Raw genomic sequence first — 26,038 nt, forward strand, 5'->3', positions numbered from 1 at the left:
TCTTCAGAGAACAGAGGTTTGACATTCATAGCAGAATATTTATGGGCACCCACTCTCTGCAAAATATTTAAGAGGAAAATAGTTAAAATGGGGTCGTACAGAATTTATCACATAAATACAAAATCATATATTTCATTGATCAGCATACATTCTCCATTAATTCTGTGTCAGTGTCAGTAGATATGTTGGCTATTTTCTTTTGTAGGGGTGTTATTATTGCTATTTGTTATATTTAGCAGCAGTACCTACAAATTCCAACAGACAATTATATTACATTGTATTAAAACTGTCCAAACAATTAGCTCAAAGCCTGTTTGTGTTCCAGGGAACTCATATTTTAGAATGGGGTGTGGAAAGGGAAAGAACTGGCAAAGGAAATTTGAAGTACACTCATTAAAATATTAATGCCTACAGTTACACTGTCAGGCCTGGCTAGTTCCTCAAACTAGCTGAGGAACAATGGTGAATGCTTAACAATCCCCATACCATAACTTAATATACTAATTAAATAGTGTTTATTAAAAGCCTCTTGACACATTTCTTGCTTATTGAAAATTCCCACTGAATACGAATGTTTTTGAATGTTTAAGGAGGGTCTTCAACATAGAAAATCATTAAAGGAAACAGAAAGGAATTTTCATCTTCCTATCTCTGGACATTTTGGGGTTCAAAAAGTTTCAGAGAAGGAGGAGATTTGGTATTGTTCTGAGTCAATTTTCTCTGGCTGAGGAAATGACGAGAAGGAAACTATTCCCCCGTCTCGGGAACCATGTGGTGTTCCAAGATAAGGCGAGCACTTGCTAATTCGAGTCCAGAAGCAGGAAACGTGATACAACCATTTCCTTTCAGGCAAACAACACAGTTCCCTGGCAGCACAAAAGCATTGCTTCTACTGCTAAATCTCAAACGTTCAGAAAACCATTGCTCCTCTGTGGACGTACCATTCTGTATTAGTTATTTGGATGTTATGGATAGAAACAGTACTTACTCTCCAATCACATGGCCACCAAAGTTTTGGGGTAAGGATTTTGTTTCTTTTTCTAGAATACCGTTAAAATAGATGCTGAGATTTGCTGGTGATTGCCTTAAAAAGTACATCTAGATACTTTCAAGCCTAACGTTAGAAGCAAAAAGCAGTGAATAGATTTTGTATTTCTTGCAGTGCAAAAGATTGTTTTCCAAATATTTCTTTGACAAAGTTTTATCATGTTTTTAACTAATCAAGACAGCAGGAAGTGCCAGGGCAGAATTGATTGTTTGACAAAGTTCATTACTGAAGTCAGTTGAAAAGGTTTCTATTGACTTCAGTTTATTTCAGATCAAGTAGACATTCTCAACTGTTTAATGGATGTACCTACATGGCAGACATGATCTGTTTCATCCTCTGAGGAAGAAGAGATAGCAAAACCTAAATGTGTTCCAACCTTCGGAATAAACTCTTACTCCTCCAGAATGTAAAATGATTTGCAATTTGCTGCGGTGTCTTATGATCAGATTTTCCTTATTTTTCCCTCGATACATATTTTGATTATTATCCATTAAGGCTATTTTCCTTCACTGTAATCTGGGAATGACTCATTAACTGAAATGTATAGAGTATGAGGTTGGAAGTATATTTTATACTGAAATTCATTTGAGGTAATTAGATTCAGTGACTTGATCCTAAAGGATTCTGTGCAACAGCTATGGAGAATCTTTCCCTCCAAAAAACTCTATCACTTGCTATGTCTAGCATTACCATGTAGTAGTATTTATCATTTGCTTTTAGCATTAGCATGAACCATATGATCTGGTTTTGTCTATTTTATTATTGCTATTGAGCAACAGCCCCTCCAAGATTCTGTGCACTATCTAAAACTAAAAAATACTATGGATTAGCAAAATGGGACTTTGGTTGCATGGAATTGCCCTGGGAAAAGAGTGGAAAATAACTACACAAGAATATTTAAAGAACTTCCTTCATTTCCTTAGCACAAGAAACAAGAGTCTGTGAAATGCCATCCACGTGTTTCCTACAGTGACACATAGATTTTCCTACTGGGAGACCATGAGCAACTTACTTCATTTTTGTGTCTTGGGCTAAAAATTAGGATAATGATACTGGACGCCCTTGAGAAATACTTACTGAGTATTAACTGAGGAAAAATACTGTTATTACTGTTTCAGAGTCTCTTGTTGTCTGGAGGCTGTCTTCCGGACTCTGAAAAATAACTATCATTTTTGTAGAGTTGAACTACATGTAACTCTAAAATGGTTCTTTCAGAACAAAAATGAAAGTGCTTTCATCAACACGTTTTTTAAGAATCTTTGTGTAAAAGGTGCTGCCCCTTGTTACTGCAGATTTGCGTTTATTCTGAGGTAAATTATTGCTTCACTGTCATGGAAACATACACAAGACATGGCAACTTTATATGAAACTCTAAGGATTCGTTAACCATAATGCTCAGACTGTGGGCAAGGTGCTCTCCATCTTCATGAAGAGTCAAAAAAAGTACCTAAGAAGTGAATGTTTAATTTCCACAGCATATTGAATGCAGCTGGCCCCACTGGTACTACTGTTACTCTGTCAGTCCATTTAAGGTACTTCTCCAGGTTCTTCAATATCAAGAGGTGCATTTGACAACCCAGAACAGGACATGCATGAGCTGTGTGAAAGGGTCAGCATCTCCTTTCACCAGCACTGCCCAGCTGGCTTGCCAGGGACTGAAACTGTGCCCAGCCCTGAGCACCTCCCATTTGCTTACGGTCTGACAGCAGATGAACCCCACAGCTTGGGATTTCGTGAGGAGCTTGCATGGTCCTGGGAAGGGAAGATACTTCTTACATTTTTCTTCTTTTACTGATAGATTTTAGAAGAGTTAATAGCATTTCCTCCTCTTTTCCTTTAGGTATATCATATGTGATCTATTAGGCAGGGACACTATACAGTCTGTGTCAGAAGACAACGACTGACAAAAGCTCACTGTGAGGAAACTTCACTTAAAAAGACAGAAGCGTATTTTCTGACATCCTTGGGGATGCATGACCTGAGGTAAAAATAAAGCTACACAAAACAGAGATAAATAAAATTTAGTTCTTTATTAAATGAAAAAGCAGTATTTGAAACGGTGATTTTTCAGGGTATGGTTTACAGTCTGTTTCACTGTTTTTCTAAGCCACCCAACACGTAGTGCCGTGTGTGTGAATACTTTACCAAGATGAAGATCCTTTTCCATGCATATGTGACTTCTCAGCGGCTCTGATGGACTCAAAGAAAGTGTAAATTTCAGCATATGTGTAAAGGTTTGCTGAAAGGGACTAACTTCATGAGAAAAAAATAATTACTGTAAAAATTGTTAGAGTAACTATTCATAACGATAATTAACCTCTCACAGTTTTAAAAACATCTATTGACTAACAGCTCATTCCTTACTCTGGAAAATATACAGGCATCCTCTTTTCTAATGCTGTCCAGTTTACAATGGTAACTTCACATAATAGCTTCTTAAAAATGACACTAAGAATTTTAAAACAATCAATAAACTAAACTGTCCTCAGCTTATTTATGTGTGAGCACATACAAATCTTTTTACAGCTGCTGCAGGTCAGTGGAAGTGTGCATGAATAAAGCTGTGCAGATAAAAACAAGATACACATGCCTTGATATAAGTCATGCTGTGTGAATTGTCTAAGTAGTCTAAATCCTCTTTCTATATTCATGCAAAGCCTGTAACAAATAACAATGATAATAAAAAATTAACACACATTTTTGCAGGGTCAGCGTAGAGTCAATGACAGCCTGGAGAGTCGCTAGCATGCTTAGCTGCAGGTCTTGCAGGACAATGAGCTGATGCTGTACCTCATCCTAATTCTTTTGAATTCAGGCTTCACTGTCATCATTCTGCAGTATTTCTGAAATGCTAAATTATGCAGCAGAGTAAAACAGAAGAAATAAAACAGTTTTACTGACCTAAAGTCAATTCTGCCAGACAAAAAAAAACCAAACCAAACCAAAACAACTATTAACCTATTCTTCTAGTTTAAATTAATGAGTTTCACGATAGAGCTCCTTGTCCTGTCAGCAAATATCCTCTGTGTAATGTGTCACAAGCACAAAATTGGGATTCCAGTTCTCACTTTCCTAGAGCTGTTCCCTACTACAGATGTTGCCCAGAGTCTTTGTAGATGTACATGCCTGTTTCAGACAAGTTGTCTGAGCTCACTGCTCACCTGCTCACTGTCACCCTATTTTGCAGTAGGAATCCATAGTATGGTACTTTGGCAGAGGCAGGAGGAGAAGCACTTAAAGTCAGGCTCTGCTGAACCTCAGCACCATTGGTACGACATGGGACTGTAGACAGACAATCTGGATCATTTTATTTTATTGGTAGTTTCAAAGGGAGGTTTGGCAGTAGCTGCGTGAGAAATTTAGGGTTTGGTACACATCCATCAACTACTAATCTCATTTTTTATTGTTTTAATATAGTCTTTATTGAATTCATTTTGATTTGTAAGTTAACAGTGGAAGCAAAGATGTTTCCATTTTAACCAGGAGTGCATTTCTTGTAATTCCTAAAAGCATTCTAAGTCGCACACAATTAAATACAATAAATGGCTTTGAGACAATCCTATTTGTCCTGTGCAGATAGTAATATACTTTCAGATCAGGAAATTTAATTTAAATAGTACTTTTGATCAATATGACAGCAGCAGAGACAAAAAGTGTAAGCAGATATTAATCAACATAAACTTAGATCCCTAGACTGTCCTTCAGACTAGTTTTACTCATGTATCTATTTAAAAATTCAACATTACAATTTAATACCTTAAGAACATTAAGGACTCTTTTTTTTTCAGAATCCAGGGTGTTATTTGTCCGGTGTGTGGAAACAATGCCATATATCAGCTGACTTCCAGCATTTTAAGATTGTGAATTGCCTGGCACTAGCACTTCGAGCACTATCACTTGACTTTATAAGCTACAAATGCACTCATAGTTTTAAATACAATGTCAAATTCTGCCTTGTCTCTGCCTCGATCCACTGGTCTTCCCCTCATTATAATGTGTTTGTTTGCTTGAAAGAAGACAGACTATGAATTTTTCTGGAAAGATGATCAGTAGGGATGAGCATATTCTAACATCTGACACGGTCTAGCAATAACAGTGGTTAAGGACTTTGCATCATCTTCTTTATGAAATGAAATACTACTTGTGAAGGGCAGCACGGACACAAACAGTGACACAGCTGCCAATGACAGGAAAGTCCAACGTAGACAGCCATGGGACCTGATTTCTCTTCTGGGATCCTTCATAGGCAACAGCAGCAAATCCAGTCCAGTTCTTTGCAAGTGAGAAAAGAATTATTTGGCTAGCTGTGTGGTGACCAGGTTAAACCTGTTGGCTTCCAGGTTCATTGACTGCGTCAGTGTATTTCCAGCATACTCACTAGGTGATGTCTCTCATTCCCTTTGCTCCCCTCCACACACTTTTTACCCCTCCAATCTAGCCTTAGCAGCAGCAAATAAAGATTCTGGGAGCTGCCTCAAATTCCCTGATGAAGATATGGACATGCAAAGGCTCCATTTTGGAGCCAGCTGTGGAACACATGACAGCAGATGTAGCTTCTACCAGGCCATTCTCTTCCTAGTGTGACAGCTGGAAAAGACCAGCATAAACCAGAGACCTATAGAGGGCCTTTATCCTGGTAGATTGGGCATTGTTAATAGGGCGAAGGACTTAATTAAGCTGAACATGCAATTCCTTTTCTGGCAGATAGGAGGAAGTGAAGGTGTTACATAGAAGCACTTATAAATGCTTTGCACCACTGAAGACTTTTTCTTAGTAGAGAAAACCTTCAGGGTTAAAGTGCAGTAAAGTAGGAGAAAAACACAACAAAATTACAGCCTTGTATTCAGGTGCAGTATCAAGCTCAAGGACGTATTTCCTGAATTGCTGTTTTTCTTCTTCTCTTCCGTTCCCATTTCTCCCTTTTCACAATTTCACCCTAGCGTGCATATACTTCCCGGTATTTTAATTCATGGCAATCAGCCAAAATAGAGCAAGGGGATTGAAGACACTGCATCAGCTGGAATTTTTCGTTGCGCTTGGTCTCTTTTTTGTCACTTCTCTGTGTTTTGGAAAACTCCAGTGTTTTTTTGTAAAAATGCAATACTTGGCAGCATAAAGAGCTCATAGGACAAGGAATAAATATCTTCACAGGAGGTATAATCTCTTTCTGAAGAGTCTTTGGGTTAGATCACTGATGCCTGCAAAAGTTTGGAAATAGGATGTAAACAAGTGAGCTTCTTTCTTTTGAAATCACTCTGCTGGAGTCAGACAACTTCAGACTTTACAGGCTCCTGTTGTTGGAAGCATCCCCAATGGGAGAACAGAAAGAGGGAAAGGCAAAATGGTTTTTTCCAACCTCAAGATGCAGTCCTGCTCTAGTGTTTCAGGGAATAATTCCTTCCAGTGTTTATCCAAAGTAGTAGGACATTGTCCTCTTCAGAAAACAGAGACTGCAAATGAGGATAGAGCCTTTTAGTGCACAACTACGAGTATTGCTGTGACCCACACTGTTTTTGATAACTAAGTAAGCAATTGGCCATTCAGAGTACTACTGAGGACAATAAATGAAAATTGTATTCCAGTAATAACTGACTTTCTCAATTTTGTGTTTCTTTAATCTCATTGCCTTTTTGCATTTAGTTAAAACAATATATAAACAAGATAGAATTACCAGTAAGAATCAAAAATAAAGCAAGTGAAGGGAAAGGAGCAGAATGGTCCCAGAAAATATTATCGGAGGAAGGGTAGTTCCATATCAATTTGCTGAAGTCAAGTGTATCTGTAAGAATATGTCTGAGTTCTTTAGCCAGAAGCCTGTAGTAATGCCTCTCCCATGTCACAGAGGGCCATATATTTTTATATATATATATATATATATACACACATGTATGATACGTATATACACACATATAGAAAATGAAGTCTTCACACGGACTCTGCGTCTCCCCATTTGGCATACACTGACTTTGTCTACAGCAACAACTTTCCTGCTCAGACTTCCCAGAGTGCTTTTTCATGCACTACCTTAACAAGTCTGTTTGCTTAACACTTGAATTTCAGAGCCTGGCTTCTGGCTCATCAGGGATACTGATCCATCACTCAGGACTTGCAACTCAGGGCTTTACCTCATGGTGTGTGATATTAAAGGACTCAAATCATCAAGCAGGCTTCTATCCCCATCATGATAGAGTTAATATGAGAGCCAATTGTATGTGAACAAACCCTCCTTGCAGCTCCCCACCTATCTTTTCCAATCAAATAAATGGCTCATACTTCCAACTTTGTTATTATAGATTTTCTAGAGCCCTGCTGGTTCTTTATTGCCTGCCTAACCTTCCATCTTCTGACTATTATTTTCTCCTTTATTTCTTCAAGCTGGACCCTTTAAAAAAAGCAAAAGTTTTAGATCTCTGAAGTTACCTTTCCTTATCCTTGAGACCTCTAATAACAGAACAGTTTGTCTTTCATTCCAATTTCACAGCCAAGTATGTATATTGACGGTAGAAAAAGAGCTTGTTTTGAAGTGCATATAATCCAAATGCCCCCATTGATTGGTTCTAGTGTATGTCTGTGGCATGTGAATTTGGACAACCCAAGTAGTCTAACACATAAAATAATAAATAGGAAGGAGGGATGCATTTCCTAGTTCAGTCAGAAAACTCTCAGAATTCACTGCATGAAATGGCTAGGAAAACTGCTGGAAAAATATAGCCTTGGAGACTTTTTCCAGGTTTCTTAGTCCAGAAGATATTGATCAGATGGACTAATGAGAGCATTATTCATCTAAAATATGTGCAAAGTGTTGTCTGCACCAAAAACTTCTAGTTGTGTGAATGGTGTGACTGCATAATATAAGGTGTAGTGTGCTTATACCCCTTTGTGTCAGTCTGGTATGGACAGACCATGTCCTTGGGGCTGCAAATTTCCCCAATTCTATCAAATAACACACTTGGAGGCATACCTGGCTTGATGGCTGTGTATCTGTGTTGAGCAAAGGCAATGGTGACGTAAAGCCTCCTCCCACTCCTCCTACAAGAAACCTGCCAACAGCAAATGAAATACTTATCAACCTCAAAATGTTTTCAGACTCCTGATGTAGGGATCCTACCATGGAGTAAAATACATTGATTCTTCCCAAACTAGAATTGCTTTATTTTCCTATGGTCAACTTGAACTTAGAGCAGGCTGAATTCCCCAAAAGACATTTGTGGAAATAAGCGTCTTGGGAGGCAAATTTTCAGTTGGGTTTCTGAAAGATAAGACAGATAATTCCTCACCATTTCAGGTCCCTATTTGAAAAATACAGAAAATTTCCCTGCGTGTACTTTGTAGGCAAGTTATCAAGAGAAAGACGATGAGGTAAAATGTAACACAGAATCAGACAGAAAGACGGTTCTGGTTTTGCAAACGCTTCCTGTAAGCACACTGAGTTTTTTCAACTACATTTATCTGAGGAGCAGATGTACAACACAGATATAAAATATGATACATTTAAACAACACTACAAAGGAGTAGTCATCTTTACGGTAGATCTTTATGGTAATGTTACATCCTTGAAATGTTTCCCTTTTTGTTACCGGTTTTAAATCTAGTGTACCTACAGGTTGTGCCTCCTACTCCTCAGTGAAACGTTACACAATGCCACAAATTTAATAGTGAACCCACATTTCCAGATTACTTAACCAAAGATTTCACTGAATGACTAACATTTTTTCACATTGATGAAAAATAATTGCAATATATCTGCATGGTGAATTTGCAGAAATCAGGACTGTGAAAATCCTATACAAATCGGCGGAGTTTTTAGAACAGGGGCCAGTTTTGGTTTTATCTGTTACAAATGCAACACGCTGGGACCTCATACAGACCCTAAGAACATAGTACACAGACAAAAATAAACAATAGTGACTCCAGTAAAACTCAGCTTCACCTATATAGGAACTCAGACAGAATTTTTTTTCACCTTTTGGAGAGGGCTGTAGGGTAGTGCATCCTCCCATGCCCAGCAGCATCAGAATAACTTTTGCTGCATGGCCTCAGAAGCAACAGAGATTCCCCTGACTAATGGCAATCTCTTTTTTACCCTTCAGGTGAGATACTGATCCACATGAAAATCCTGTGAAATGAGATGTAGAAAATGTCACATAACTAAATCACTTCTCAAGTGTCAAGTGGTCAGAAGCTGATTTAAGTATTCCACATAATTTTGATAATGACTATGGTAGCTAGAGGACTAGTGGGGCAAGGGAGACCCACAAATACCACCTTTCCTCTGCCTGAACCTGTTAAGATCTCTACAAGAAGGCTATTGTCCTATCTATCAGGTCAAGGTCACCAGAACACCTTCCTATTTCCAACTCCCCTGACCACAGCGTGAGCTGACTTGGGATGTGTCACAAGGCACCAGCAGCGCAGCCTGGGCCAGTGACTCAAACACAACACAGCTTTCATTTAAATACTGCTAATACTGAGAGAAATGGCAACAAGGGTGTGGGTTTAAATGAAGATAAAAGACAGCATGTGATGGTGAGACATTAGCAATGGCAGCAACTGTGTTAGAACATCAGCTCTTCGGTGGCAACATGACAGTAGCGAATCTCATTCCTCTGTAACACTCAGTGTCCCTGGCTCCTCCTCTGAAGACCTCCAGAAATATTTTTATATGAAACAGGAAATAAATCTATAACTTGTGATGTAATTAAAAAGGAAGGCATTGCTCATTTCCCTCTACTCAGCTTCAGGATATACCATATGTCTCTTCCCCCTCAGCTGCGTTTGAGAAGGAATGATTTTTATGCAGCTTCTCAGTTGGATTTCTTATGCACGTGGCAGTACTGTTTGCTGGAGCAGCTGTGTCTGCGTGCTTCATTGTCTTCCAGTATTGCTACGGAGAGCCCAAAGCAACCAGGCAAGAGATTCTGCACCGCTCCTTCTGTTTGTGCTGGTGCCACGCTATTGTAGGAAGCCAGCACTTCCTCTCTGCTTCGTCAGGGACAAGAGTCAAGGTCATATGTCACATCTAAACATACTCTGCCCGTGCTGATTTTTCCAGGTCACAGAACGGTGTCTTAGCCTTACACTGTTTTATTTTCCAGCTAACTTTTGGAGGTACCGTTTTGTATAAACTGCTAGACTACTAGTGTTTTGTATAAACACTACAAAAAAGAAGAATCAGATAAATCATATACTCTTTTCTGAAGGGTCAGAATGATCAAGCTATTCCAAATTGAATATGATTATGCTTATTTTGCTATCAGTTAAGTAAAAGATTTGACAAACACGTGAAAGTTATCACTTCCGTTACTGAAGCAAAGGGGGTTATATCAATAATCAGACCTTGCATTTAGGAAGTTAATATGTAAATCCATTCCAAGATCTTATGTGCAGGCCTGTCAGAGAGATAAAAGCAGATATTAATGAGGGACCTATTTTTTTCCTTGCCCTTATTCTGGCAAGCCCAAAGAAAAGAGTATTACTGTAGTTGGATGAAAGCAACAAACTGTGACATGAAGAGAAGAGACCAGTCTTATTCTTGCATGCCATCTATTTAGCACAATTTCTTCCTTGTGTATAAATTATTCTTTTAAAGTGAGTCTGTCATCCTCAGGCTGTGTTTTGTTGCCTCCTAATTACTGCTTCTTTCCTGCTTCCCGCCCGCCCCCCCCTTCCCCACCACCATACAGCCATTGATTTATCAAATGCTTAAACATCTTTAGCAGGAAGGAGACAGATCTGAGGTAGTAGAAAGAAGAGGCAAAGTTTCTTCAGAGTATTATTTAAATATTAATCAGACACAGAGTTCATACACATTGTGGCAATTACACCTACTGCATTGACTATGTCGTGCTGCTTGTAGTCACATGAGCTGCCCAAAGCATCATGCTTTCTTTATCCACCAAATCCAGAAATCTCGTCTTTAGGAAATTAAGTGTATTTCTTCTTCCAAGCGCCACACCAGTGAATGTGTTGGCATGTGTACCTGTTGGCATCAGCAGTCACATAATAAAAGGAGTTTAGCGTTGTGCTTTCTCCCCAAGAAAAAGCCCATGTAGCTGCATGCTCAACTGCTTCAGTCTAGCAGGATTCAGATTCAGATGAGTTGGTCTCAGACATTTGAATTCACAATCCAGCGTCTTAACACACACTTATGGCATATTTGACCATTTAACTGGCATTTGTTAATTTTAAACACTTTGCTTTAAAAATTTATGCTATATTGAAGCTATCGCACAGTTTTCCAGGTTAATGGAAGGATGAGCCAAACAAGCAGATACATGGCTTCTATGGAAGGTGCATAAATTATGCAGGTAGAGTATAAATGAAGAAGGAGACCATTGATGGCTCTGTTGACTGAGAAGTGCAGGAGTCTCTAGGCAAGTAGAACCTGGACCGGCCTGGTGCAAACACAGCCTCCCAGATACCACAGGCCCATGTGGGACAAGCACCGATGTCCTACTTCATACTGAGTTTCCAGCCTGGATCATCTGCCCTGGGTCATCAAGAGTTGACTAACATTCCAGATCGGTAATCATCCCACTTAGAAACTACACCGGTGTTTATCAGCTTGTGGTTACACAGATTCTTGTGGGTACTACTTAATTAGATTGCCTAGCCCACACTGAAATAGATACTCATAGTCATATTTGATGCAAGAGAAATCTCTGAAACTAATTGATGGTAACACAGGAAGTACTGGGAGAAAGCAAGCTCAAATTTCTGAACTCCAGATAACTAACTGAAGAGTACAGTACTACCACATATGAACACGCTTCCGTATTCTCAAAATGTTCACTATTATACCTGGTGCTCAAGGAAGACAAATGTAGCAGCAGATTTTTTACATTACTGGATGTACCTCAGATATTACTGTGGTGAAAAAGTACGAAAAGCTGATGTAAATACAGATCTCTCTTCCTGCTACTGGAATACTTGTTTATTGGATACTTTATATTGGTATTCAGCAAAGCTCACTAACAGCTCCTCTTCCTCCCATTCTTTGACTCTGTACAACTTAATTTTCACCTGAAGAAAGCCGTGGTCCTAGCAATCTCAAAAAATAATGAGACTATAAATAGAACACATAATACTATTTTCATTGATGGGTATATTTGAACAAGTTAGACCTGTCAGCAGAATACTCTGTGGTGGTATTTCAAAGGCAGTATATTTCTGAGTGAGAAAAGACTGTTTCTGAGAAACTTTGCAGTTTTGGGCCCCAGTAGATTTCCTTCTGCTCCTGCCAGGACACGATCTTTTATGTATCTGTTTCATTCATTTTCTCTATGTTAGTACATGAGCAGTACATGGAGAGTAAGAAGGACGGAACTGAGGAGATTGCTCCTCTCCTGGGAAGCAGGTGAGCAGGTTCCGCGGGAAGAGGGAGCGTGATTGCACAACTAAGAGCAAGAAGAAGAAACAAAGTCCTGCCTCTCAGCTGACGGAAAGAGACTCAGGCAAATGTGCGGAGGTTGCAGCACTTCCAAAAAGCACTGCATTGAGAACCACTGTTTGTAAGATGTACTGGGCAAGCTGAAATGAGTTTTTTATTTCTAGCATACCTAGTATCTCAAGGTACTTAGACTGTACCGTTTCACTCTGAGTTTTCTCTCTTTTAAAATATTCTACTTCATCCTCTCATAGAAGACGGGCTTTTGTTGTAAACATTTCTTGGCCTTTCACGGGTTCTCACAGTAAGGACAAACTCTACCTGAAGTTGTGTTTGGGTGAAGCGGGCTCTTCTCACACCACAGACAACAGAATTTCTGTGGTGAGACTGAGGATGACTTCAACATTTTGCTTACCTTACAGTCTTCCCAGTGCCCTGAAAACCTTGTGCTTTGTTCTAACCCTGGATGTCTTCTGTTCTAAATGTCGCATACTTACTTTGATATTTCCTACTTTGATATTTCCTCCTTAATTTTAAGAATTTTAGGAAATCCTCCTTAATTTTAAGATTTCACTCCAGTCACTCATGCTCTGTTCATATAGGAAATAATTTTATTTGCAGGCTCTGCAAAATAACCATGTCAATTAAGGAATAACTACAATGCTACAATGCCGTGTTGCACCATGGCAAATTGTGTTTTATTGTTTCATTTCGGTTCATGCAGGGGCCGTATAGCTTAGGCCTAAGGTCTGGTTTTGTGAGGTTGGTAAGAATGCCTTGCCAGAAGATTGTTTGCTGCACATGCGGAAAAATCAAAATTATATTACTGTCTTTGTAATGCATTAAGAATCATAATGAAACCACATGGTAACAAAGTTTCTATCTCTGTCTGCATAAAGGAATCTTTGCTTTGTGTCATATAGCTATGCCAAAGGCATTAAATTAAACATGTTGACATCTCTATCTTAGATTATTACAATTACTCTTTATTTATCATTCCAGTAAAAATCAACTTCCAGTAATATCAAGGGAACATCATTAACTCTGAGTTGGTTTGTAGGATATTGAGATGGCATCTTCCACTCTTCTGGCACTTTATCACAGTGAATTATGGTACAAACAAAGCAAATGTAGTCTGGTGCATGGGTATCATGCATCATTCTGGACATCACTGTGGATGGCAAGAAATATGAATTTGAGACCAGACTTAGCCTCGTGTTTCTCCATCAGCACAGATATTTGCACAAAACCACAAATCTGTGCCAGCTTTATATCATTAAGCTTCTGAACACCTTTTCTGTGCCTCAGTCTACCTTTCTTTCAAAGCTGCTGCAAAATGCTAGTCCTAAGTCTTTATGGCAATGTAATTCAGAATTTCTCTGAGTTCTGAGATGCTCTTAACTTCCCTGTAGTCTTGCGTTGGAATGTGTCTTGTTTGCTTTTCTTGACACACTGTTTTATTAGATTTGAGGTATTTTATGTATTTAGATTTTCAGCATAAATTTCCAGCAGAGGGCAATCTTGTTCCTAGCTAGGTGGCTTTTTGTGAAGTTAACCCTCTAATACAAACAGCTGTCCCCTCTGCATTTTAGAGTATTAAACGAAGGGCACAGACTGCATTTATTTTTTTTTTACCTTGTCGTTTACTTAATAATTTTTCAGACACTTTCAGAGCCTATTTGCTTACCTGATCAAAGAAAGTCTTAGAAACTGCACAAAATAACATCAGTATGGGCCTTGAGCTGTCACCTGTTCTACCTTTTTGTTTTTTCAAGACAGGATTAACTATATTACAACAACTCCTGACTGATATTGGTTTTTAAAATCTTTAATGGGGATAGATGTGCCTCCTACCTGGACAATCTATTCTAGTTCTTACCTGTCTTCACAGATAGAAACACATTTTTTAAACCCAGTACTTGTTGTTTTATCTGCAGTGGAAATAAAAGCAACTGCTTATTTGTTAGGTGGAGTGGGAGAATTACTGTCCGTTGCTGCAGAAAAGAATCTCTCACTACCACAGGCCAAATCAAACATCTCTCTAGCAAGCTGTGTTTTAATGCAGAGCACTGATATTTCAGACAGCCTGACTATCTTACTTAATTTGTTTATTAGTTCTCATGTCCTGCACAACAGCCTGCTTTTCTTTCAGCTTCACCCTCCCCCCCAGCCCCGGCTGATTCTGTTTTCCAGATGCCACCATCCTCATCTGTTTGTTTTCTGGACATCACAACTACCTGAACCACCTTGTGCTCTAGCCTGTCACTCTCGCACTTTCCACAAGACTCTTGCGTGACCCTTCTTAAACTTTTGCCATGACTAAGATCACAGCTGGTTGATATTACACAGCAACTGATTCGCCCACCCAACTGAATCATGGACTGCCTACAAATGATAAATGAGAGGCTGTTTTGCTAACACAATTAGTGACAAAGATCGGGAAGATAGTAATGTCAACACTTGTCAGACACAGAGAAATTGCTTTTTGAACTCAGCATGACAACAGCAGCACAGGAGTTGGCTACTGAAACCAGCCTCAGCTTTAAACTAAGTTTTCTTATAGTTGGTAGAACTGGCACAAAACTTCAAGTAGTTCAAATCACTTCAAACCTTCTGAGGTGGGGAAAAATTGTTGGTTCTCTGGGCCCAGGGTATTTTTCCTTTTCAAACTCACTGCCCAGGATGCGTGAGGGGGAGTAGCTGCAGCCCGTCTGGCTTAGAGATGTACATTTGCTACAGCGGTGGGAAGGTGCTATAGATATATTGAAACTTTGGTGGACCCTGGCTGCTCCTGTCTGGTTTGCACAAATGAGGCTGTGTTGTGAACATCCACTGATGACTCACCTGAACCTCACTTGAAACCTGAGACATTTCAGATGATACTGTAAAAAAGTATCTGAACCATTCTTACTAGTCTAGGTTACCAGTCATCATTTGGAAGCGCAATTCATGCTTTAATACACTAGTTGGTGCTCTGCGTTAAGCTGTGCAATGTTCAGGTATGAATTCCCATACTGGTTTGTATGGTTTTTATACTGAGCTTTCATTTGGGATAAAAAAAAAAAATAGGGTGAGACAGAGGCTGAGCTGGATTTCTCCATATCCCTGCCGACTGTCAAGGCTTTTCAGCTTTGGGACAAGGCAATGTAATGTCCGTGTGAGGAAGTGTGTGTGCATGTAGGGGGAGGAAAGCTTATACAAGTTTTGAGTCATTGGCGTATGACATGACATAAAGGAAAGAAAGCTCACAAAAATGTGAGAAGGAAAGAATTTAGACAGAAATAAATTTATAGTTCTAAAATTTGGATGGAAATTAGAAAAATAGCTCTTTTCCACTGTGGAACATGGTAGTACATTCCGAAACTTCTAATTGCTAATACAGCTGAAATCAATGAGCTTGTACGTTGTGCATACAAGCTTGCTGGAGCCCACATGGAAGAACGGTTGCCTGTAAGGTGTGCAGTTTTGGGCAGGTGGAAGAAAAGAGAAATGGGAAGACTACTCTCAGTTGCTGAAGTAAATGAACAGAATCTTGCTCTAACGTAATAAGAGTAAAACATCTCTATAGCAAGCTGAGTCTGAATCCTGAACAATACCATTCTTGACTGACAAGCTCTTACCACTTCTAATAACTTTAAGGTAAAACTACTTAATCTTTTCTCCTTTAATGAAAGGATAACAAAAAATTAACAGCTCCAAAACATAAAGAATATTTGAAAGTCACCCACTAGAAATCAAATTAAATGTGTATGTATCTTCTCACCCTATTGATGTTTCCTGCCTCCTTGTGCTTAGCAATAGCATGAGCAGAACAGATGCTTGGAAAGGTAACCAACTCTTTATTAGCTTTATTAGCTATTATTGGCAAATGTGCAGCTGAAATTCAAGTCGTGTGCACAGCCTGACTAAAAGATGCTTTTCCTTTCTCTTTACTTTGTATTCAGTATTTGGTCCCCTCTTCCCCTGCCCCACCCTGGTTCTCGTCTGAGATGCTCTCATTGAAGCTGCTGCTTACGATTCTGAGAGGTACTACTATCCCTTCATATACTTGGCCAGCTGAGAAGTTTACAAGTGTATATGTTTGTGAGCATGGAGCTAGGAAGGTCTTGTGCACACCCTGACTTGACACCTTGGGGAATTTATGATAAGACTAAAGGAAGGATGCAAATCCCAAGGATTTCCGTAGTTCAGGGAGCAAAATGCAGTTCCAGCCTGTTGCAGTCAGAACTGAGGGCAAGAAGGAGATTCCTTGGGAAAACAAATCATCAATGCAAATGTGTTTTGTATTCGCAGGGATGTCTTGCTATCTGATGTGGTCCACACACATTAAAGGAAAATGGAACCCTCACAGAAATAATAGATAGACCTGAGTATGGATCTGCAAGGATCCTGCTAAACTCCATGATAGAGACAGGATCTTCCACCACAAAAAGCAAATCTATTTTATGAAGACTTTGGTTGATTCAGGGACTGACAAGTCTAGGTAGGGAATGTGTTGCTAATTTTCTGTGAGGTATACCCCAAAGTGAGGAAGGAGAGAATGTAGTCCACTTCTCAGAAGACTTACTGATTGGTACAAGACCCCTTTGGTTGGCCTTGCCACTGATGTCCAGGCCGGATGGGAAGAACTTGTTTCAGAGCCATAACTAGGAAAAGTACCTTATCAGCCAGTCTGTCATCTTTACTAATAACATGTCCAAATTTCTCCTTTGTGGATTCTCTAGAATGTTAAGGACTTGCTAGAGGCTATCAAATTAATAGGATATATCCTAAAACTACATATATACAGTTCATGGAAATTTATGAAAGCCTTAAAAAAAGATGCAACAACAAAGAAAAAGCTTTGGAGAGCAGAGGCAATAAACTCCTGTACAAACCTGTAGCACTGCATTTTCTTAACGCTGCATGCAGAAATCAGAGAGGAGGCAATAAACAGACTTCAGAAGGAACTGCCTGATCTGGATAGATGTTGGGCTGACAGACACGTACTGCCATGGTATTCAGATCTGGGGGGTAACATCCAGAAATCACAGGGTGTTACTGTAGGTTTTGAATCTCCAGCCTTTTTTGCACAGACACGTTGGAAGTACCATAGATGAGAAAGGTAATGTAGATAAGATATTCAGTTGCTTTGTTTCCTTATCCTTTTGTTTCTGCCTCTTTACCTCGAAGTCTGTCCTGCATTGCTGAAAAAAACCCAAACCTTTGTCCTTCACCTCAGCTGGTGTTAGAGGTGAGAATGGAGAAAATTGACTGAGATGGGGCACCAAATGTTTTTGGTTATGGCTGAATCAAATAAAGCAGGCAGCGTGAGCAGCCTGAGAAACACACAAATCAAAATGTATTTAGGGGACCAACACCTGGGGAGTTATGGTTGCATTGGCAGCATTCCTACCTTATCCCCAAATTTTTACTTTTTATTTCCTTACAAGCAGAGGACAGAATAACATGCACAGCTCTCAGGAAACCATAAGATATTATAATGGCTTCTTGGGAGACTTTGTGTGATTTTTGCTCTGACTCTCCTGAAAGACTAGTTCTGCCCTGGCACTGCCCAGATTAAGAGAAAAACAACTCTGTGAAAGCCAGCTGTTCCCCTCAAAATCCCAGGTGCAGTAAGTCCCACTCTGCCTTTGATCTTTTTCTCTGCTTGGTAGTATTTTCTCCAATGTACCTTAGGGCTGCGATCGCCTGGACGTTTTAAAGAGGAAATCAATGGTCATAGATTTACAATTCTTCAACGTAAGTTTTTAGAACTGAATTACATTTCAGTGAAATTCATCCTCTGCAGGGAGTGAACAAAAAGCAAGTTTGGCCTATTAGTGTGACCCACAGCTCCCACTGAAGTCAGGGAGAGTCTGGGAATAGAAAGAATAAAGTGCCTGTAACCAATTCGTCTAGCGATATTTCTGTAATGAGAACCAAAGGATTAAATGTAGGTCCAAATGGAAATGAGAGCATTTGGGATACTATATGGCAACTGTAACAGTCAGTGTAACCCAGCTGAGTTTCCCAAGGAAATAATTTGACACTCTATTTTTACATTCATGAACAGAGGCAGAAAAAGAATCAAAGAAGTTAAAGATAATGAAGACATTATCCAAAGGGATAATTGTTTGTGCTGTACCTCCAGCACAGGGGAACAGCACGTGGGAAGGACTGAAGAGCTGCACTCAATACTTTTGTCAATTCCCTCATCTGCCTTTAACAGTGCGAAATGCTGATTTGATTGTGCAGGTGGTGAAAATTATGGCTAGAGGGATGCAGGAACAAACCCTCACCGCCGAGCATGGCAACCCCAGAGCCAGGTACACTTGTGTGGCTTGCTGTACTTCTGCTTGCGCTGGAGGCTGCTGAGCCCCGCAGAGATCCCCTTCACCTCCTCCTTGCCGGAGCTGAGCACCCATACAGGAGCAGGGCTGTCAGGTGGCAGCACAGAGCCCTGTGCCTGGGGCATCCCTCGGCAGTCTCAAATACAATGACCTAACTAGCATTCCAGCCGAGGTGCAAAAGAAATCAGCCTAAGAAAGAATTAGTTCTTGCTTCGCTTTCTCATAGCCACGCAGGGACAGCAGGAGGGGGACTCAGGCTGCAGCTCTGGGGTTTGGGAAGTGCTGTGTTTAGGAAACACCCTGGGATTTACTCAACTGGAGGTGGCCAGTTCCTGGCTCTCCCTTCCCACCTTCAGGAGTATGAGTAGGAACTTGGGGTAACAGAATGTATTAAATCCACTAAAATGGCATGATAGGCTATTCCTGACCAAAAGGGGCATGATAAGGCCTGCTGGGTCTCTGAAAATGTTTTATAAAGGGCAGAATCATGATGAGTTTGTCAGAAGGCTGCTTATGGTGACTGAGCTCTGATCTGCAGCCAGGAGTTGCAGTGCAGGATGCTGCATGTGGGTTCTTGCAAAAAGCAGACCAGGCAATCACCCTTTGACTTTGGTGTGCCCTGTCAAGAGTTTCTTAGTTACAAAAATAAGGCCTTAAAGAAAAATGATATTTTAGGGTGAAGGCTGGTCCACCTCTGAACAAAAGGGCAACAAAGTTCTCCTGAGAGGGAGAAGTGCTCTGCAACAATATCCTGTGCTTTGTCCTCTCCAGTCTTTATTTTTCCATTTGAAAAGGAGCAGGGTTATAAGCCTATCTGAAAGCAGAGGCTACAAGCAAGCAACAGCAGGGTTGTACAGCCTTCTAAAATATCAGTGGCTTAATTAGAGCTTTAAGTTTCTGGGCCTCATGGAACATCCAGTCTATCCTGAAAAAATATAAGGTGGATAAACTCGGGTAGGAGAATCGTGGTGATGTCAGTAATTCATGATAATGTTGGTTCTGTCTAGAAGCACACCTGCAAAGGTACGTAGGATGATTATGCTGCCCTTCTGACAGGGTTCGATGGGCAGCAGCAAGGGCTGGGTTCAAATTTAATGCCACTTGGGGTCCCCACCCAGAAACCCGCAAAAATTTTATGTTAAACCTTCTCACGCTCAAGGAACTAATTTTCCCCAGCTGCAAGTATGAATCACATAGCTAACAATTTTGCACTGAAGGGAGAAAAGTAAGAAGGTAGACAAGAAATGTAATAACAGCTAATTCTTAAAATGCAATTATACGAATAATCATTTACATCTCCCCTGATGGAACGAAAGCAAACGTTTGCTTTCCCCCTCCTGCAGTGACCTGCCCGAAGTTCAAGCCTTGCTAGGCACCAAGGCCTGACTTAAGCAAAGGTACTGGGGTACCTCTGCCTGCAAGCTGGTCCCGCTGGCCATGCCTGGCACCTCTCCTTACCCTCCGCTGTGTGCTGGCTGCTCTCCAAAGCCGTCCCTCGGGCCACTCTCTCTCTTTGCCTCTCCAGCACCTGCTTTGGCTAATTCCCACAGCTCGGACTCGGTGTCATTATTTCGGGTTCTGGAAATGACTGTGCAGCACCATAAATTCAGGGGAAAGTCTTTAATGGTAGTTACCTTGCAAGGAAATTTTGAACCTAGTGTCATCTTGCCATTTTGGGGCTCTAACATCTGCATCCCAGTTCGGGAGTTACTGCCTTCTGTTACGGTGATCAGCCAGGCACAGTGTTAGCTGGCCTGTGCTTCTGTACGCTACAGAAGTTATTCACCTTTCTCTATCTAATGAATACAATTTCCTTTTCAACAGAAATACTTCATAAACACGACAACACAGCACAGACAGAATAAACATGTTTCAAACTGCCCAGTGGCTCTTTTTCACTTATTCCCTCTTTGCTCCACCAGTAGTCAAGATAGCGGTCCTTCTTGTTTGTGATCCAAACCCTTCTTGAATTTTGAGGGGATCTAGAAAGGTTTTGGTTTATTTCAGGCCTTATCCAGGATTACAAATGTATCTCTGAACTTTTTAGAATAGCAATAAAGCAGGTGTTCAGTTGCAAAAGGAAGTGAAATATTGAAGGAAAAAAATCTTATTCTTCCATGCTGTGAAACCATGTCAGGGAGAAAACAATCCTAGACATGTTCGTTTTTGTTTTCAAGTTTCTCAATTCTTGAAAGCGTTTGTAAAAGAGCTAGAAATTTACTACTTTTTTTTTTTTTTTTTTTAATGGCATATTAATGCATCTTTAAATTGGACATTGGGGATGGGAAATAATCAAGAGACTTAGTATTACTAATGGTTATCTCTGACCATAATAATTTAGGATATAGTAATTTACATTAATTACTATGAGGATTTAAAATATCTGTTACTCAGCAGTAAAAGGCTGGGATGTGTTCTTACATTGTAATAAATACAAGGCTTAACCCATTAAGAACATGGCAGAAGCTACATCACTGTTGCAATATGTGAGTTTGCACCATGTATACATAGAACACAAATGTCTACAAACAAAATGACAAGTCTGCATAAATCCACATCTCATACTGCCCACAGAAGCAAACACTTGGCAGTTTTATAACACACCTTGGGGCTAGTGGGTGGAGGATTCTGGGAGAGAATGAAGACTTTTCCCTTGTCTTGTGTCATGGTTTAACCCCAGCTGACAGCTAGGACCACTCAGCTGCTCGTGCAGTTCTCCCTGCTCCCCAAGAAGGGCAGGGAGAAGAAGAAAAGGAGGGGAAAGGAAAAAAGCTTGTGGGTTGAGATAAAGACAGTTTCATAGAACAATGACAGAAAAGGAAAATAACAATAATAATAAGAAGAATAACAATAATAATAATGACACAAGCCGCTCTCGCCACCCAGTGAATTGGCGCCATCCCAAGCAGCGTTCGTGGATTCCCTCCCCAACCTGGCCAACAATATTTATATACTGAGCATGACATCGATGCTATGGAGTATTCCATCGGCCTTTCTGTTGTTCTGTCTGTGCTACTTCTCAGCTTCTATGGGAATCTGAGAAGAGTCCTTGGAAAGCATAAACATCACTTAGCAACAACTAAACCAATATGCATTATTGACATTCCTTCCACAGCAACCACTAGAAAGAAAATTACCTCTTTCCCAGATGAAACCTGCCCATGGCAGGGGGGTTGAAGCTAGATGATCCTTAAGGTCCCTTCTAACCTGAACCATTCTATGATTCCATGATTAAGTGCAAGGTGCTTTCTGGATGCTGTTGAATTACGCAAATTAAAGAAAAAACACCATATAGTGAGAGCAATCTGATATGCTGTGTTTGTGTTGTAAGGGTCACCTATTACATATAAAAACCTTAGGGTTTGTTCATCTTTTAAGGAAGCTGCCATCTGCAATTCATATTTTGGCAGGAAAATCCTTCTGAGTTAATGGAATAACTTTGCTGTGTATTTTTGCTGTATTTCAGAGCAGATAACAATAGCCTTCACAGTGTCCATGGTGGTTGGATTGGTGATTGGAGGGATCATCTGGGCATTGTTTACTTGCTTGTCCCGTCGCAGAGCTAGTGCCCACATTTCCCAGGGGAGTTCCTCAGCCTTCAGCCGTCGGTCCAGGCCCCCCTCCCATGGCCACACTACCGGCAGGACTGGATTTTACCGCAACAGCAGCTGCGAACGTCGAAGCAACCTCAGCCTGGCCAGCCTCACCTTCCAGCGGCAAGCCTCCTTAGAACAAGCCAACTCTTTCCCCAGGAAGTCAAGCTTCCGTGCTTCCACCTTCCACCCTTTCCTGCAGTGTCCTCCTCTCCCGGTAGAGACGAACAGTCAGCTGATCACCCTCACTCCCACAAACACCACCACAACCCTGGTGGGAAGCACCACCAACAGCTTAAGTCGACCTGAATTCCACTGGTCTAACAACAGCCTCCGCATCTGCCACTCCACACAAACACCCCCTCCCGCCTATGAAACCATCATTAAAGCTTTCCCAGACCCCTGAGCTAAGTCCTTGCTGCAAACACACACATGCATTTTAAGAGGAACCTCAATCATCTGAACAATTTTCTGTGCATGATGAAGATCTCTGAGAAGTCTCTGGCTGATATTGTGGAGGGGACACACATTGCAAAGAGGCGGGTAGCGGCAGTTTCTTAGAGCGGAGTAGCCCACTGTCCAAGGGATCACTTGTCTTTGCACTGCTGGCTCCATTTTACTGCTCTGCCATATGCTTGCGTATTTATAGTGTTGTATCTTTAATTGTAACATTGCACCTTTACTTTAGAGGAAAGAAAATTCTGCCACATGAAAAACCCCAGATCATTTATTGAAGAAACAGATCATGTTAGGGATTACTGATATATACATTTCTGCAAATTTCACTATTCTGTTTCTTTCTTAAAAACCAAAACCAAAACCAATAAAGAAGCTCTGGGTTTATGTATTTTCACAAGGATGTTAAATTTTCAGAGAACACCTCACATTACCCACCTTCTTCCTATAACCACAGAACAGCTTCTGCCTGCAGAACCTTAGACACAGACCTTGTAGAGGATTTAACGTTACAGTCTTGGCTGTGGTCATGGACATCCTGTTCTGCTGATTGTAGGGGATGTTAAAAGACTCCATGTTAGGGCTGCTTGTATAAAATTCCCTTCACAGTATGGGAAAAATGTTGAAGTGTACCAAGCTTCATGCAGCTTCGAACACGCTAAATGCATGGTAACAATTATGAAGGATTTTCTTTTTAGACAGCAGAACAGGTAGTCTCATTTTAATACCCAGTAAGGCTCTATGGGAGCAGAACTCCTCATGTTTCATTTTTCTAGTTCTGGTTATCAAGATAAGCAGCATGAATGACAACTATTTTTTTAATTAAATTTCCTGTTTTGCTATGAGATTACTCATTTCCTTATTTTAAATTGTATTTCTCAAATTGTAGCAATATTTAATCCTTCCTGGCAAGTTATTCACAGAAATCTTCTGTTTCACTAAAGCAAGATTTTTAAACATCTATGGCTGAATACTCTAATTGTACAATTAGTTGAAATATGAAGATAAAGATGGAATATTTAGTTGAGGTTTACATATATTCTTGACTGTTATACATGTATCATTTCAAGCTAACCCCTGGCTTAGTAGAGGCTAATTGCATTGATGTGAGAAGCCCAGGATTTGGAAACAGCACAGGCAAATGGGGCTTGAGTTAAGTCTTAGTGTATCAGTTTCCTGTTAAATATTTCATGTTTGAATAAAGGGTAAAGGATTTCCGCAAGTAGAGGAGCAGTCCTACTCCTCACTTACAAATAAGCCTTTTGATCCTAAAAGGGCTGGGCAACTACCAGCCACAGGTCTCCTGATTCTGAGGGGCTGGTCCTGTGCTTCTGTAGAGAGAAGAAGTCCTCATCTGTCTTCTGGGAGGGACAAAGATTCAGCAGCTTTTGAGAAGAGGCAAAATGCTTGACCTCTCACTTTCTGGGCTTTTGAAGACTGGCAGCGTGCATCCCTTTGTGGAGCTCAGCACCCCTCAGGAAGCACTGGTATTGATCTCTTGACTGCAATCTTCCAGCCCAATATTCCAGTCCGATTTGCAAATACGACTACAAACATTGAGCTTACAAGCATTGCTTACTGTAAACCACAAGTATTCCTTATTGTAAAGGCAAATTATTTCGCATGTATTTACTGAATGGCTTTCATTGTTTTATTTTTAGTGTGCAACATTTTCCCTTCTAGAAGGATATATGCCATTGCTAGAAGAACAACAAATTACAGAGTTTACAGAGTGTTTCACTGCAGACACTATGGATTCTAGTACACGGAGGACTTGCTGATAAGACTGCAAAACTGCATCTGGCTGGTTGCAGCCTATGGAATGAAAACTATAGTCCTCTTGAGAAACAAGGTTGTGTTATTTCATTCATTAATAATATTTTTTTTCATTTAGAGTCTTACTGAGTCTGGTGAACTTCGTTGCACGCACAAGTGCATTCATAGTGTGCTAACTCTAGAATAGGTGATGCCACCTGTTCTAACGTGCCTATGAAAAGCAGAATTCAAGCCTGCTCCCTTTGCTTATTGAGTTTGGTGGACTGTTTGAAGAGACAAGTTGGTCTACAGTGTGTGCCCAGCTGGCCAAAACTGCTAGTTCCTCGGGAGTGAAAGCATTTTAGATGAGTAAATTTTTACTCCTGGGCTGTAAATGTGCATTACATTACAGTAGAACTTTCCACAGCATATTATTACATGTATTACATTATATTTAGTAAACAATGTAGAAAGGGAAGCTTAAAAGTACTGTATTTTTTTTCCTCCTGAAATCTGTACTGGATATCAAAACATTTTTTTACATCCCCTGGGTTTGGGAGATTAACAACACAGATTGTTTGGTGCATGACCAGTATGGCTGACAGATACCTAACTACTAGTTTAAACGATGTCTGAAATGAATGTTTTGCAACACTCTGGAAGCTTCAGAATGTGAAATAAAGTTAGATGTTACAATCTTGAGCTCATGTTTTTCCTTAAAGGTAAATGTGTTGACTTGCATAAAAGATCCTCTAAAGGGAAGTGTATCATCTTCAATTATGCAAGCTGATAGGACTGGAAGTGTGAATGAAGACTTGGTCCTTCCTTTGCTGAAGATGTTATATGAAGTCAGCATCGGAATTTGCCATATGAGAACACCTTCCAAGGATTACAAGTGAGAATGTCTCTCACAAATAACAGTGCTTACAGATTTTAAATCCGCTGGTTTCCAAGTACTTGGACTTCAATCCACAAAGTATTTGAGCAAATGCTTGCTTTAAGTGGGTGGGCAATCACTATAAGGGTCACGCTCATATGGACTCATGCACATTTTATTGCATTAGGACCAAAACACATTGCACAGAATCAACCCCCAAACTGAACTACAGGATTCAGGAATCATCGGGTGTTTGATATGCAAAAAAGATTATACTTGCTCATTGTAATGGTCTTTTCTAGCCTTTTTTTTCAATTTAAAATACTGGGAAGAAGAGCTGAATTTAAAAAAAAAATATTACTGCAGATTTCAAGATTTAAAAGCATTCAAAAGCAATGAATTAAACTTCACAACAATTTTGCATGTAATACATTTTCACTGTGAGAGGCAGTGAATAAAAGAATCCCAGAATCACACAGGGAGTGATAGGCAGAGCTTTGATCAACCTCCAGATATCCTGACACCTAGTCCTGAAGCAAGCAGAGCTACTTCTCCTCTTCATAAAGAGAAACACTATTCTATTACTGTCCA

General features: G+C 40.2%; 1 protein-coding gene across 3 annotated transcripts; it reads left to right on the forward strand.

Moving 5' to 3' along the window:
* Positions 1-769: 769 nt before the first annotated feature.
* Positions 770-25,272, forward strand: MYCT1 (MYC target 1). 3 transcript variants are annotated; one of them, XM_074580440.1, is made up of 3 exons: positions 912-1,019; positions 18,672-18,742; positions 22,233-25,272. In XM_074580440.1, the coding sequence occupies exons 2-3, from the start codon at positions 18,724-18,726 to the stop codon at positions 22,763-22,765; spliced, it is 552 nt and encodes a 183-aa protein (XP_074436541.1). In that variant the 5' UTR covers positions 912-1,019; positions 18,672-18,723; the 3' UTR covers positions 22,766-25,272. The 3 variants fall into 3 exon arrangements, with proteins under 3 accessions (XP_074436538.1, XP_074436539.1, XP_074436541.1); XM_074580437.1 differs by lacking the exon at positions 18,672-18,742 and having other exon boundaries at positions 770-1,019; XM_074580438.1 differs by lacking the exon at positions 18,672-18,742 and having other exon boundaries at positions 895-1,019; positions 22,238-25,272.
* Positions 25,273-26,038: the final 766 nt, after the last annotated feature.

Source organism: Larus michahellis, chromosome 3, assembly GCF_964199755.1.
Source record: "Larus michahellis chromosome 3, bLarMic1.1, whole genome shotgun sequence".
In the NCBI taxonomy this organism is placed as follows: domain Eukaryota; kingdom Metazoa; phylum Chordata; class Aves; order Charadriiformes; family Laridae; genus Larus; species Larus michahellis.

Excerpts from the sequence above, each read along its gene's own strand:
- MYCT1 (XM_074580437.1), top strand. The coding sequence starts at position 770 with ATGTGGTGTTCCAAGATAAGGCGAGCACTTGCTAATTCGAGTCCAGAA. Across the intron at positions 1,020-22,232 it reads ATGGCCACCAAAGTTTTGGG|AGCAGATAACAATAGCCTTC; the intron begins GTAAGGATTTTG and ends GCTGTATTTCAG.